The sequence below is a fragment of the Centroberyx gerrardi genome, unplaced genomic scaffold, assembly GCF_048128805.1.
Source record: "Centroberyx gerrardi isolate f3 unplaced genomic scaffold, fCenGer3.hap1.cur.20231027 Scaffold_54, whole genome shotgun sequence".
Lineage (NCBI taxonomy): Eukaryota > Metazoa > Chordata > Actinopteri > Beryciformes > Berycidae > Centroberyx > Centroberyx gerrardi.
In genome coordinates this window covers 112501-127611 of record NW_027605188.1, presented here as the reverse complement: position 1 = coordinate 127611, position 15111 = coordinate 112501, and the positions used below count along the sequence as shown (strand labels likewise).

Genomic DNA, 15111 nt, shown 5'->3' with positions numbered 1-15111 from the left:
TAGCATATTGGCTCTTTATTAGTCATTATAAAGCACTTATTAATGCCTTATTCTGCATGACCATATTCTACAACTACTAGGCCATTAACTTAATTACTGCTTATTGATAGTAAGCAAGGAAGTTGTTGTACATGAATTACGATCTTAATATGCTTTGCTCAGTATGGGCCTTATAAGGTGGTAGTAAGCAAAGCATATTAAGATCGTAATTCATGTACAACAACTTCCTTACTTAGGCTGCGGCTCATCTAGAGAATCGACGTGTCGCCTATTTTTTCCACGTGACGCCGCGCGGTTCTCGGTGAAAATGATCTGTTGATAGTCATATTGACATCATACCAGCAGCATTACACCTTTCAATACAGTTTCAATGTCTATATCTGTAGAATATGTCACAGACATGAAAAATGTAAGTATTTTTTTTAACTCAACACTTCCTGCTTCCGTTTCAAATTAAAAGCCCTCTAGCGTTTCTGTGCACAGAATCCCTTCATTTGTTAACACAAGGCTTTTATTGTGAAGTATTTGCAGGACCGTGTTGTAGAAACTTCAGTGACTTGCACGGCTAAATTAGTGGAGTACCGGCTTTTAATTGTGGAAATACGGTAGTCATAGCAGAAACCCCATGTAGGCTATAATTATATTATGTTAATAAGTTAACACAACATCAGGTGAAGGGCAGTATGTTTCCGGTGTGCTCTCTCTCTCTGAACGAGGGTAAACAAAAACGACATATAATACCACAACATATATATACATATATATATATATAATGACATGAAATGAAACATTCTATGGCCATTATCAAAGGCAAACTCAATGTAGAAAGATAGGGCTGGAAGGCGTGTGTGTGTGTGTGTGTGTGTGGACTGGTAGAAGTTCATCTCTTCTTTTCTGGTCCACATGCACCCTAACCCTCCAGCCGGAACACTTTGGTGATAAAACGGACTGAACCAGTTGTTTACGGTTTTGACGAGTTTATTTCAGGGGGGATGGCAGGTTTACTTCAAATGACTCAGCCGTTAACGTGCTGTGTGTCGGAGCCTCGGTCCGCCGGCAGAGAGGCGGAGGGTTAAAACAGAGAAGAAGACACTTGTCCCTTCTCGCTGCCCGTCCGCAACTACTGCGCATGCGCTGTATCAGACCAGGAAGAGCGTCGGAGAGCATTGAGGCTGAGCCGCAGAGAGAGAAGAAATAAACGAAATAAAAGAAATAAAACTAAAACAAATAGAAACCAGTGAACAGAAACCAGACGGAGAAACAGCAGCAGGTTTATGAAGTTTGACCGAACAGGAATGAACCAGCTGGAACCGTGAGTTCAATAAATAACATGAAGAACACTAAATAACATTAGAACCGTGAGTTCAATAAATAACATAAAGAACACTAAATAACATTAGAACCGTGAGTTCAATAAATAACATGAAGAACACTAAATAACATTAGAACCGTGAGTTCAATAAATAACATGAAGAACACTAAATAACATTAGAACCGCGACTTACCGAGATAAAGAACATACAGAACATTAGAACCCGAAGTTACTGAGGTAGAGAACATGAAGAACATTAGAACCGTGAGTTACTAAAATATAGAACATAAAGAACATAAATACAATAACATTAGAACCGTGAGTTACTAAAATATAGAACATAAAGAACATAAATACAATAACATTAGAACCGTGAGTTACTAAAATATAGAACATAAAGAACATAAATACAATAACATTAGAACCGTGAGTTACTGAGGTAAAGAACATTAATACAGAACATTAGAACAGGAATGAACCAGCTGGAACCGTGAGTTAAATAAATACAATAAAGAACATTAGAGCCGTAACTTACAGTATTTATGAACCAGCTGGAACCGTCAGTTACTGACATAAAGAACATAAAGAACATTAGAACCGTAAGCTACAAAATACATAACACAGCAGTTAACAGGTGTGTGTGTGTGTGTGTGTGTGTGTGTTCCAGTCTGAAGGATGAGGAGGACCAGGAGGAGTCGGTGTGTTGCCGTGACGACGACAACGGGACCAACAACAACAACAACAACCGCCGCAAGGTGATGTCATCAACATGAGACAGACGTAACCACAGAGGTTTTTCTCTTCTTCTGTGGTTTTATGTTTTCCATCCGGTCTTTTATTGGCTGAATCCAAATGTCCGGACTTCAGCGGACCTTTAGATTTATGGACCTGTGGACTTGCGGACCTGCGGACTTGCGGACCTGCAGACTTGTGGACCTGCAGACTTGTGGACCTGCAGACTTGTGGACTTACGGACCTGCAGACTTGCAGACCTGCAGACTTGTGGACTTACGGACCTGTGGACTTGTGGACCTGCAGACTTGTGGACCTGCAGACTTGTGGACCTGCAGACTTGTGGACTTACGGACCTGCAGACTTGCGGACCTGCAGACTTGTGAACTTGCGGACCTGCAGACTTGCAGACCTCCGGACTTGTGGACTTGCGGACCTGCAGACTTGCGGACTTGTGGACTTGCGGACCTGCAGACTTGCGGACTTGCGGACCTGCAGACCTGCGGACCTGCGGACTTGCGGACCTGCAGACTTGCGGACTTGCAGACTTGTGGACTTGCGGACCTGCAGACTTGTGGACTTGAGGACCTGCAGACTTGTGGACTTGCAGACTTGTGGACCTGCAGACTTGTGGACTTGCGGACCTGCGGACTTGCGGACCTGCGGACTTGCGGACCTGCAGACTTGTGGACCTGCAGACTTGTGGACCTGCAGACTTGTGGACTTACGGACCTGCAGACTTGCGGACCTGCAGACTTGTGAACTTGCGGACCTGCAGACTTGCAGACCTGCGGACTTGTGGACTTACGGACCTGTGGACTTGTGGACCTGCAGACTTGTGGACCTGCAGACTTGTGGACTTACGGACCTGCAGACTTGCGGACCTGCAGACTTGTGGACTTACGGACCTGCAGACTTGTGAACTTGCGGACCTGCAGACTTGCAGACCTCCGGACTTGTGGACTTGCGGACCTGCAGACTTGCGGACTTGTGGACTTGCGGACCTGCAGACTTGTGGACTTGCGGACCTGCAGACCTGCGGACTTGCGGACCTGCAGACTTGCGGACTTGCAGACTTGTGGACTTGCGGACCTGCAGACTTGTGAACTTGCGGACCTGCAGACTTGTGGACTTGCAGACTTGTGGACTTGCGGACCTGCGGACCTGCAGACTTACGGACCTGCAGACTTGCGGACCTGCAGACTTGTGGACTTGCGGACCTGCAGACTTGCGGACCTGCAGACTTGTGGACTTGCGGACCTGCAGACTTGCGGACCTGCAGACTTGTGGACTTGCGGACCTGCAGATTTGTGGACTTGCGGACCTGCAGACTTGCGGACCTGCAGACTTGCGGACTTGCGGACCTGCAGACTTGCGGACCTGCAGCCAGTTGTACCATCTGAACTTAAATTCAAACGTAGCCTAGTTTGAACGTAAAGTCTCACTAAATCCAAGTTTACATATTACTAAAATTTTAACGGTTGCACCAACTGAAATAGTTCCAACTACACCGACCTCCTACTAGGTGTGAAGTCCTCCGTAAAATAACCGTCGGCACGGCGGATCAATCTGACAGACATTTTTAACTTGCTGGAGGAGCAGGAGGAACTAATCCAGGGCGGTTTATGTCGGCGACGCGTCCTCCGGGACGGATTACATCCTTTTGAACAGTATGATGATTTAGATTTGGTTTTCCCCGAGCAGAGATACGCACACAGCATCGGAGCCTAAACTAGGCTACACTCCCCGGTGGTGCGTTCAGACTTGGGTGTTAGCCAGTATTATAGAGTATTATAGACACTTGGGGTGATTATTTGTATTCATCTATGCAGAATACGTACTTTATACAGCGATTTCATAACGTTTCCACGTGTCTGTCATGCATATTTCAATAATCCGAACATTTCAGTCTCCCAGATGATGTAACAAGCTACATTCCCGATGTGTATAATGCTCCACTTCAATTCACTTCACTTGCTAAGGAGAGATGCTCCAGACATTCAGCTGGTATGGAGAGCGACACGGGGGGGGGGGGTGGACGACCACTGAGTTATATCTTGGACATGAGTTTAGATCACTGAACTGACGAACAACAAATCTACAACTTTCTTTAGCCATCAGTAATGGTTACTGAGGGGGAAATGCCTAACTTTTGCTCTGTTGAAAATAACAGTTAAACCGCTTGATGTCACTTGTTGTTTATATTAATTCTAGCCAGGTTGTAGGCGACTATCTAGATGACTGGTTTAGGGTATTAGGAGGCAAACTAACATGAATCCTTACAGCATACTTTACACTCGATAACGTACCTATTTGTTGATGTGTTTGTAGACGTTTGCAAATTTCCAACGTTTCTAATCTTTTTCTGTTGCTATCGCGTAGCCATGGTTACATGATAGTCGTTGATTTTAGCTCTAGGTGCGGCACAGGGAGGTTCTATCAAGTTCTATCAAGGAGGTTCTAACGGGTTCTATGTTAACGGGTTCTATGTTAACGGGTTCTATATTAAGGAGGTTCTATATTAACGGGTTCTATATTAACGGGTTCTATGTTAACGGGTTCTATATTAAGGAGGTTCTATATTAACGAGTTCTATGTTAACGGGTTCTATGTTAACGGGTTCTATATTAAGGAGGTTCTATATTAACGGGTTCTATATTAACGGGTTCTATGTTAACGGGTTCTATGGTAACGGGTTCTATATTAACGGGTTCAGACTTCTCTGGCAGTATTTCCCATAATTCATTGCAGGACAGATGCGACACGTCAGCTGATGTCCGACATGAGGGAAACAGCAGAGTCCTTAACACCTGCTGAGGTGATGAAGCAGATCCAGCTGCAGCTGCTGGACTCCTCTGATCTGCACCTTCAGATTGTGTAACGTGGATTTCGGGTCGGTGGTCTCCACGGCAACGAGCAAGGGATAACGGCCGGTCCCATTTGCCTCTGTGTAGTCCCGCCCCCCGAGTCCTGCGAACTCACGTAGTCACGCTGAGCTTCAGTCAGCGTCAGCATAAAACCAGAGTCCACCAGTCTGCAGTCCACGAGTCTGCAGTCCACTAGTCTGCAGTCTGCAGACAGACAGACAGACAGACAGACAGACAGTTCCAGACTTCTAACCTGATCAGATGCTCCTCAGGTGCCACACGGACTCGGGGTTTGGTACTTCAGTGTTTCTGATGTCTAGAACTGGTTTAGGGTCTCGATCCCAGACCCTCCTGACCTCAGTTAACCCTTCGATCCCAGACCCTCCTGACCTCAGATAACCCTTCGATCCCAGACCCTCCTGACCTCAGATAACCCTTCGATCCCAGACCCTCCTGACCTCACTTAACCCTTCGATCCCAGACCCTCCTGACCTCAGTTAACCCTTCGATCCCAGACCCTCCTGACCTCAGATAACCCTTCGATCCCAGACCCTCCTGACCTCAGTTAACCCTTCGATCCCAGACCCTCCTGACCTCAGATAACCCTTCGATCCCAGACCCTCCTGACCTCAGTTAACCCTTCACACTCCTGCTGAGCAGCTTCCTGCTCTGAGATCCTTCTGTTGTTCGTCTCTGTGTTTCATATCAGATACTTATCAGATTTCTCTCAGGAAACCCTTCTGCTGAAACACAAAGCTAGTAGCCGACGTGGTGACATCACACCTTCTGACCAATCCTGAAGCTGCTGTGCAGATTTAACATGATGACATAATGATGACATCATGACATGAACCAACATCCAGCTGTGTTTCTGTTTTCTTCTCTTTTATAAAACATGTTGTCAAAATCCAGACCGGCTCAAGCTCCTCCCCCTTAAATCTACCTGTCTAACTGATCTACCTGTCTGTCTCTCTACCTGGCTGTCTGTCTCTCTACCTGTCTGTCGCTCTACCTGTCTGTCTGTCTCTCTACCTGTCTGTCTCTCTACCTGTCTGTCTGCAGACGGTGTCTCCAGGATCAGGGGAACACCCCCTGCAGTATAACTACACCTTCTGGTGTTAACCTGTCTGTCTCTCTACCTGTCTGTCTGTCTCTCTACCTGTCTGTCTGCAGACGGTGTCTCCAGGATCAGGGGAACACCCCCTGCAGTATAACTACACCTTCTGGTACAGCAGAAGAACTCCCAGTCGCCCGGCGAGTTCTCAGAGTTACGAACAAAACATCCGACAGATCGGAACGGTGGCTTCGGTACGTAGCAGATATATTTATAAATATATTTAAATTTATATAAATATATAAACTAATATATTACAAAACATCAGACAGATCGGAACGGTGGCTTCGGTACGTACGCAGATATATTTATAAATATATTTAAATTTATATAAATATATAAACTAATATATTACAAAACATCAGACAGATCGGAACGGTGGCTTCGGTACGTACGCAGATATATTTATAAATATATTTAAATATATATAAATATATAAACTAATATATTACAAAACATCCGACAGATCGGCACAGTGGCATCAGGACATTTACAGTTCATCTACTTTTTAAATAGAACAAACTGGTTTTGGTGCTTAGACATAAAAGCTGAATACAGTTTACACTCATCACACACTCTGGATACACACACACACACACACATACACACACACAGTGATCTGTCTGTATACAGATACTGTGTGTGTGTGTGTGGATACACATCATCTCTATACAGCACTAGGTTCTGTGTTTGTTTAAAGTTCTCATGTTTTGTAATAATTTGTATTAAAAAAGATAAAAAGGTGGAAAACAACAAAATGCTCCCAAACTGTCTAAATAAGTAACAAAGAGAGAGATTCTGCATTAGGTTAATTAAGATGAATTAAAGTTCAACATGCAGTCTGACAGCAGACTGATTAAAACATGATGGCTGATGGGAGATTTACACATTCAGCTCTGTTCTTTATTAAAATGACAAACGACCAGTCAGCGTTTTCCATCACTTTGACTGGAGAAACAGAATGAACCTGCTGAGTGACGGGTCACCTGATATTTACCTGTGTGTGTGTGTGTGTGTGTGTGTGTGTGTGTGTGTGTATACGTGTGTGTGTGTGTGTGTATACCTGTGTGTGTGTGTGTGTGTGTGTGTGTGTGTGTGTATACCTGTGTGTGTGTGTGTGTGTGTATACCTGTGTGTGTGTGTGTGTGTGTATACCTGTGTGTGTGTGTGTGTGTGTGTGTGTGTGTGTGTGTGTGTATACGTGTGTGTGTGTGTGTGTATACCTGTGTGTGTGTGTGTGTGTGTGTGTGTGTGTGTGTGTGTGTGTGTGTATACCTGTGTGTGCACGTGTGTGTGTGTATACCTGTGTGTGCGCGTGTGTGTGTGTATACCTGTGTGTGTGTGTGTGTGTGTGTGTGTGTGTGTGTGTGTGCAGGTGGAACAGTTCTGGAAGTTCTACAGTCATCTGGTGCGTCCGGGAGATCTGACCGGACACAGCGACTTCCATCTGTTTAAAGAGGGAATCAAACCCATGTGGGAGGTACAAGTACTACAATACTACCATTACTACTACTACTACTGTAGTACTACTGTAATACTACCATTACTACTACAGTAGTACTACTGTAATACTACCATTACTACTACTACTACTGTAGTACTACTGTGGGAGGTACAAGTACTATAATACTACTACCATTGCTACTACTACTGTAGTACTACTGTAATACTACCATTACTACTACTACTACTGTAGTACTACTGTAATACTACCATTACTACTACTACTACTGTAGTACTACTGTGGGAGGTACAAGTACTACAATACTACCATTACTACTACTACTACTGTAGTACTACTGTGGGAGGTACAAGTACTACAATACTACCATTACTACTACTACTACTGTAGTACTACTGTGGGAGGTACAAGTACTATAATACTACTACCATTGCTACTACTACTGTAGTACTACTGTAATACTACCATTACTACTACTACTACTGTAGTACTACTGTAATACTACCATTACTACTACTACTACTGTAGTACTACTGTAATACTACCATTACTACTACTACTACTGTAGTACTACTGTGGGAGGTACAAGTACTACAATACTACCATTACTACTACTACTACTGTAGTACTACTGTGGGAGGTACAAGTACTACAATACTACCATTACTACTACTACTACTGTAGTACTACTGTGGGAGGTACAAGTACTATAATACTACTACCATTGCTACTACTACTGTAGTACTACTGTAATACTACCATTACTACTACTACTACTGTAGTACTACTGTAATACTACCATTACTACTACTACTACTGTAGTACTACTGTAATACTACCATTACTCAGGGATGCAAACAACTCGCTTTTCGGTGAATGTCGCTTTTTTCACGTCAGTTTGGGTGACTTGTGTGAATCGTCCCGATCCGAAGAGTTTTTTTTTTTTGGGGGGGGGGGGGGGGGGGGGGCAAGTTGTTCAGTAGCTGCGTTTACATGGAGCCTTTAATCAGAATAGCAGCCCAAACAGAATAAAAATGCCTCATATAATGAATAAACGGATCGGCAGAATAAACTTGCCGATCCGAATGAAATTTCCTTCTGTGTGAGAGAGCTGTTTAACCCTTTCATAATCCAGTCGATGGATAAAATTTCATCATGTAAACACTCATAATAAACGATCCGATCACTTTCTTTATCTCGCCTCTTTCTGCACACGCTCACGCATTTTACGTAAGTAATGTCAGTTACGTTACCCTTTTTTTCCGGGAGGATTGGAATGGGTGTGCTTGTTATTAACCCCGGGGCGCTCGGGCTTGATGTGGGCGGTGCAGCCCGTTTTATATCAAGTCCTGACTCCGCCTCTCCGGGCCAATTTCGGTTTACAGGTGAAAATTACAAACGGACCCAATCATTGCGGGGGCAAAACAAAATGTCTTTTTCTGACACTTATGGAGTCGTATGTTGTGATAAAACTGTTGCTTCATCAGAAAGTAGTAAAGAAAGTAGTAGCAGTAAAGCAGTAAAGAAATCACCGACGCAGGTCCATCTTTTAAAAACGTAAGCCCGTGTTAGAGTGCTGGATTCTTTTATTCTGATTACAGACTGTGGAGCGTGTAAACACACATCTTAATGCGATCGTTATATTAGCGCTCATGTAAACACTTGCGTGGCAATCTTCCTCCGGAATGATTTCATTCAGAATGAAAAAAACGCCCCTGTAATCGCAGCTAGTGTGAACCATTTTGTTGTAACATTGGTCCATCATGCCTTCAACAACGTGCACTGATGCATGTACCGATTTACCCAGGGCCACAAAAATATACTATCTGTTCAGCGTAAAAGATTTAAAGTTTCATCCATATTATTATATAATTATCATCATCATTATTGCTGTTTGATTATGGTTGGTATAATTTGTCATCATCGTTAGCATAATGGAAGCACCTGACTGAGGAAAGACAAGAAAAAGAAAGCTGCTTTTTTTTTTTTTTTTTCGTCTGGCTGATCTGATCTCACAGGGAGGAGGAACGCTCAGAAAGAGACAAAGATGGCCGTCATGTTTGTACCGGTTGGGAAATGACTTAGTGCTGAAATAAAATTTATTCTTTTAGTAAAAAAAGAAAAAAAAAAAGCAGCAAACGCTAGGAAGTGTGTCAGTGAACACAGCATATATTAAACAGAAGTTCCTATTTATTTAAGCACAGGCCTTCGTCACATGGTTATATTACACTGTCACTCTTTTTTCACCATACATGTGTTTGTATCCCTGATTACTACTGTAGTACTACTGTAGTACTAACACTACTACTGTAGTACTACTGTAATACTAACACTACTACTGTAGTACTACTGTAGTACTACTGTAATACTAACACTACTACTGTAGTACTACTGTAATACTAACACTACTACTGTAGTACTGCTGTAATACTAACACTACTACTGTAGTACTGCTGTAATACTAACACTACTACTGTAGTACTACTGTAGTACTACTGTAATACTAACACTACTACTGTAGTACTACTGTAGTACTACTGTAATACTAACACTACTACTGTAGTACTGCTGTAATACTAACACTACTACTGTAGTACTACTGTAGTACTACTGTAATACTAACACTACTACTGTAGTACTGCTGTAATACTAACACTACTACTGTAGTACTACTGTAATACTAACACTACTACTGTAGTACTGCTGTAATACTAACACTACTACTGTAGTACTACTGTAATACTAACACTACTACTGTAGTACTACTGTAGTACTACTGTAATACTAACACTACTACTGTAGTACTACTGTAATACTAACACTGCTACTGTAGTACTACTGTAATACTAACACTACTACTGTAGTACTACTGTAGTACTACTGTAATACTAACACTACTACTGTAGTACTACTACTGTGGGAGGTACAAGTACTACTATAACTACAAGTACTACCGTAGTACTACTGTAATTGTAACACTACTACTGTAGTACTACTGTAATACTAACACTACTACTGTAGTACTACTGTAATACTAACACTACTACTGTAGTACTACTGTAGTACTACTGCAATACTAACACTACTACTGTAGTACTACTGTAATACTAACACTACTACTGTAGTACTGCTGTAATACTAACACTACTACTGTAGTACTGCTGTAATACTAACACTACTACTGCTGTAATACTAACACTACTACTGTAGTACTGCTGTAATACTAACACTACTACTGCTGTAATACTAACACTACTACTGTAGTACTGCTGTAATACTAACACTACTACTGTAGTACTACTGTAGTGCTACTACTGTGAGAGGTACAAGTACTACTATAACTACAAGTACTACTGTAGTACTACTGTAATAGTAACACTACTATAGTACTGCTGTAATACTACCACTACTACTATAGTACTACTGTAGTATTGTTAGTGTTATAGTAGTAGTACTGCTATAGTACTGCAACTATAGTATGACTGTAGTACTACTACTACTGCTATAGTACTACTACTGCTACCACTGTAGTGCTTCTGCTACTACTTCTACTACTATTACTACTGCTGCTACAGTACTACTACTATTACGACTATAGTACTACTGCTGCTACAGTACTACTACTACTATTACGACTACAGTACTGCTGCTGCTACAGTACTACTACTACTATTACGACTACAGTACTGCTGCTGCTACAGTACTACTACTACTATTACGACTACAGTACTGCTGCTGCTACAGTACTACTACTACTATTACGACTACAGTACTGCTGCTGCTACAGTACTAGTACTACTATTACGACTACAGTACTGCTGCTGCTACAGTACTACTACTACTATTACGACTACAGTACTGCTGCTGCTACAGTACTACTACTACTATTACGACTACAGTACTGCTGCTGCTACAGTACTACTACTACTATTACGACTACAGTACTACTGCTGCTACAGTACTACTACTACTATTACGACTACAGTACTGCTGCTGCTACAGTACTACTACTACTATTACGACTACAGTACTGCTGCTGCTACAGTACTACTACTACTATTACGACTACAGTACTGCTGCTGCTACAGTACTACTACTACTATTACGACTACAGTACTACTGCTGCTACAGTGTAACATGGTGACGTTTCTATAACAGACAGACAGTATGGATCATCTGTCTGTAAAGGGTTGGACAGTCGTTTCTGGGAGAACATCATCCTGTCTCTCTCTCTCTCTCCCTCTGTCTCTCTCTCTCTCTCTCTACCTGTCTCTAACCTTTCTCTCTCTCTCTGTGTGTGTCTCTCTCTCTGTGTCTCTCTCTCTGTCTCTCTCTCCCTCCGTCTCTCTCTCTCTCTCTCTAACCTTTCTCTCTTTAACATTCTCTCTGTCTCTCTCTCTGTGTCTCTCTCTCTCTCTCTGTCTCTAACCTTTCTCTCTCTCTCTCTCTCTGTGTCTCTCTCTGTGTCTCTCTCTCTCTGTCTCTTTCTCCCTCTGTCTCTCTCTCTCTCTAACCTTTCTCTCTCTAACGTTCTCTCTGTCTCTCTCTCTCTCTCTGTCTCTCTCTGTCTGTCTCTCTCTCTGTCTCTCTCTCTTTCTCTCTGTCTCTCTAACCTTTCTCTCCCTAACGTTCTCTCTCTGTCTCTCTCTCTCTCTCTCTCTCTCTCTCTCTCTCTACCTGTCTCTCTCTCTAACCTGTCTCTCTCTCCAGGACGAGGCTAACAGAAGCGGAGGTAAATGGATCATCCGTCTCCGTAAAGGTTTGGCCAGTCGTTTCTGGGAGAACATCATCCTGGCCATGCTGGGAGAGCAGTTCATGGTGGGAGAGGAGATCTGTGGAGTCGTGGTGTCCATACGCTTCCAGGTACTACTACTACTACTGCAGTATTACTACTACTGCAGTACTACTCTAGAACTACTATGACTGTACTACTACTACTACTGTACTACAACATATTGTACTGTAGTATTACTGATATCTGTAGCAGTTCATGGTGGGAGAGGAGATCTGTGGAGTCGTGGTGTCAATACGCTTACAGGTACTACTACTACTACTGCAGTATTACTACTACTGCAGTACTACTGCTGTAGCAAATGGCAGTGGATTTAGGGAAACGGCTTGTAATCCCAAGAGAGAGTCAGCTCAAACCTAAGACCTGACCTGGTGTGTGGAGTCAGAACGGATTGTGTATTTTGTGTATTTTGTGTATTTTGTGGAGCTCACAGTGCCATGGGAAGATGCAGTAGATGAATCTTATGAAAGGAAGATGCTCAAGTATTCTGATCTGGCAGCTGAGGTGGAGCAGCGAGGTTGGAACGTACGATTGAAGCCTGTTGAGGTTGCAGAGGATTTGTAGGCAGATCAGTGTTAGCACTGCTTGGTGAATTAGGCGTCTGTGGACAGGTTATGGTTAGCGTTTAAAGCAGGCATTAGCTTGGTAGAATGCTTGAGATAGTCTTGTGCTAGCATTAGCTTGGTAGCATGCTTGAGTTAGTCTTGTGTTAGCATTAGCTTGGTAGAATGCTTGAGATAGTCTTGTGTTAGCAATAGCTTGGTAGAATGCTTGTGTCAGACTTGTGTTAGCGCTAGCTTGGTAGCATTCTTGGGTTAGCCAGGTGCTAGCATCAGATTTCTAGCTTGTTTGGGTCAGCCTTGTGTTACCATTAGCTTGGCAGCATTAGTAAACAGTGAGTCAGAATTTGTTTGTAATATGACTTATATAATATGACCTTCATAACAGGGCTAACTGTCTAGTAGAATATTGAGTTAGCCTTGTATTAGAACTTGTTTGCAGATGAAGTTGGTAGCAACCTAAAACTCGCACAATGGGGCCTCTGATTAATCATGTGACTTATATAACTTATATATGACTTATATTGAATTAAAAACATCATCTGGCTAAAAACGTCTCATATCCCTTTTTCTAGAAAGACAGACTTCTGTGTTATAGTTAATATGCTGATTATGATCTGATTATAAGTATGGATGCCACGATCGATCGGCCAGCAATCGGAATCGGCCGATATTCAGTATAAATATGAGATCAGATAATTCCGATAATGCTTTATAGTCGCGGATTGCAAAAACCGATCGATGACGCAAAACACGTGAGCCGTGTGAGTTTGTTTACATACCGGTCTGCACTCTGCACCGCTGCCCGGTCCTGAACCGGACGGCGGTCGAGACCCTGCCGGTGTCACCAAAGACCTGTGAGGAAAGCGCTGGCGCTGTTCTGTCATTAATTCCAACGGAAAAGCGGCGCTTTCAGCGCCAACAACCCAAAACGGGTACCTCACCTCTTTTTAGCGCCGAGCGCCGTGAGCGCTGTACCTGTTCTCCAGTTGAAACTAGTTCAACTTTTGTGAAGCGCACCGCTCGTCAATGTCACTTCAGAGTTCTACCAACCAATAAGGATGAAGCAGGGGCGGGACCAAGAGCCTGCATCCTGCCGTTTAATAGCTAACGTTAGCTATGCTAAACGTTTAGCGTAGCAACAACACCCGGAGACGTGTTCTCAGCTCCCCGCTCCACCCTCACCTGATGTGGCCAAATCGCTCAGCAGGTCGGTTGGTGGACACGCCCCCAGGAGAGGCAACTGAAAAGTCTCATTTCTCTCTCTCTTAAGAACATTCACTTATACAAAAACACTGAAACGGATATATATCTTCGGAGGGCATCTCCATTTATTTAACTCAACTCAACAGCACAGGCAAGTGGCAACAGTCTGAGTCTTGTGCTTCGTTATCTCACTAAATCATGTTGCTACCTAGAACACATGGTTTTGTTTATATAATGATCAAGTAAATATTGAGGTAGAAAAAAAGAAAATGTGGATACTTTTTAACCAGGACTCAATTTGATGGATGAAATGTATGTAAAATGGAAACTGTTAGACCTGTAATACTGCTATACCAGCTGCTATAACAAAACAAAAAAACTATCGGTATGGCCGATCGTTATCGGCAGATATGGCTCACAGACGATCGGCGATCGGCGGCAAAAAACGTTATCGGGGGTCCCTAATTATAAGCCTATGCATATAATAGCTTAAGAACCACCACACAACTCAGTAAACACCTTGAATGACTTGATTGTGCTTTGAAGTTGTTATGGCTGATTCAAGCCTTTATTAAGGAAAGGGTTTCAGCATCTGTGACTGAAGTAAAATTAATTAGTGATATTCCTAAAGGCTGGCAATACAACAACGCTCAGAATGAAGAAATAACTAATGCAAACTGAGCATAGGTTACGCTACAACGTTAACTTCACTTTGATCATTTTACAACAGCAGCGTAACGTTCGTAGTTCTCCTCTATGGGTTTAACATATTGTTGAAAGTTCAAAACATATAAGCATATTAGCAAGCTATGGCATAAGATGGAAAATGCTTAATAAGCAACGGTAACTTGCTTGATGATCTGCGTCCCTTGTCGGTCATGATCGTTTGTTTTCGTGAACGGCCGAACGGTGCGTCGCTTTAAATGTTGCTGCCGCAAGGAATTGTGGGACGGCATTATCTCCTTTCCTTTCGTAAAGGATGGTCCAGTGTATCCTATGCTAAAGGAGCTAAGTAAGGAAGCATTGAAGCACCTTTCCTTAGCATGTAGAGAATTCGAACAGCTTT

At 42.8% G+C, this 15111-nt stretch overlaps 1 protein-coding gene across 1 annotated transcript in view; it reads left to right on the top strand.

Annotated features, from left to right (window-relative positions):
- Positions 1 to 1146: 1146 nt before the first annotated feature.
- Positions 1147 to 15111, top strand: part of eif4e2rs1 (eukaryotic translation initiation factor 4E family member 2 related sequence 1) — a 15292-nt gene continuing 1327 nt past the window's right edge. The window contains exons 1-5 of the mRNA XM_071908093.2: positions 1147 to 1312; positions 1980 to 2067; positions 6085 to 6219; positions 7401 to 7505; positions 12198 to 12350. Coding sequence (XP_071764194.1) covers positions 1275 to 1312; positions 1980 to 2067; positions 6085 to 6219; positions 7401 to 7505; positions 12198 to 12350 — 519 coding nt within the window. The 5' untranslated portion in view covers positions 1147 to 1274. The remainder of the gene's footprint in view (positions 1313 to 1979; positions 2068 to 6084; positions 6220 to 7400; positions 7506 to 12197; positions 12351 to 15111) is intronic.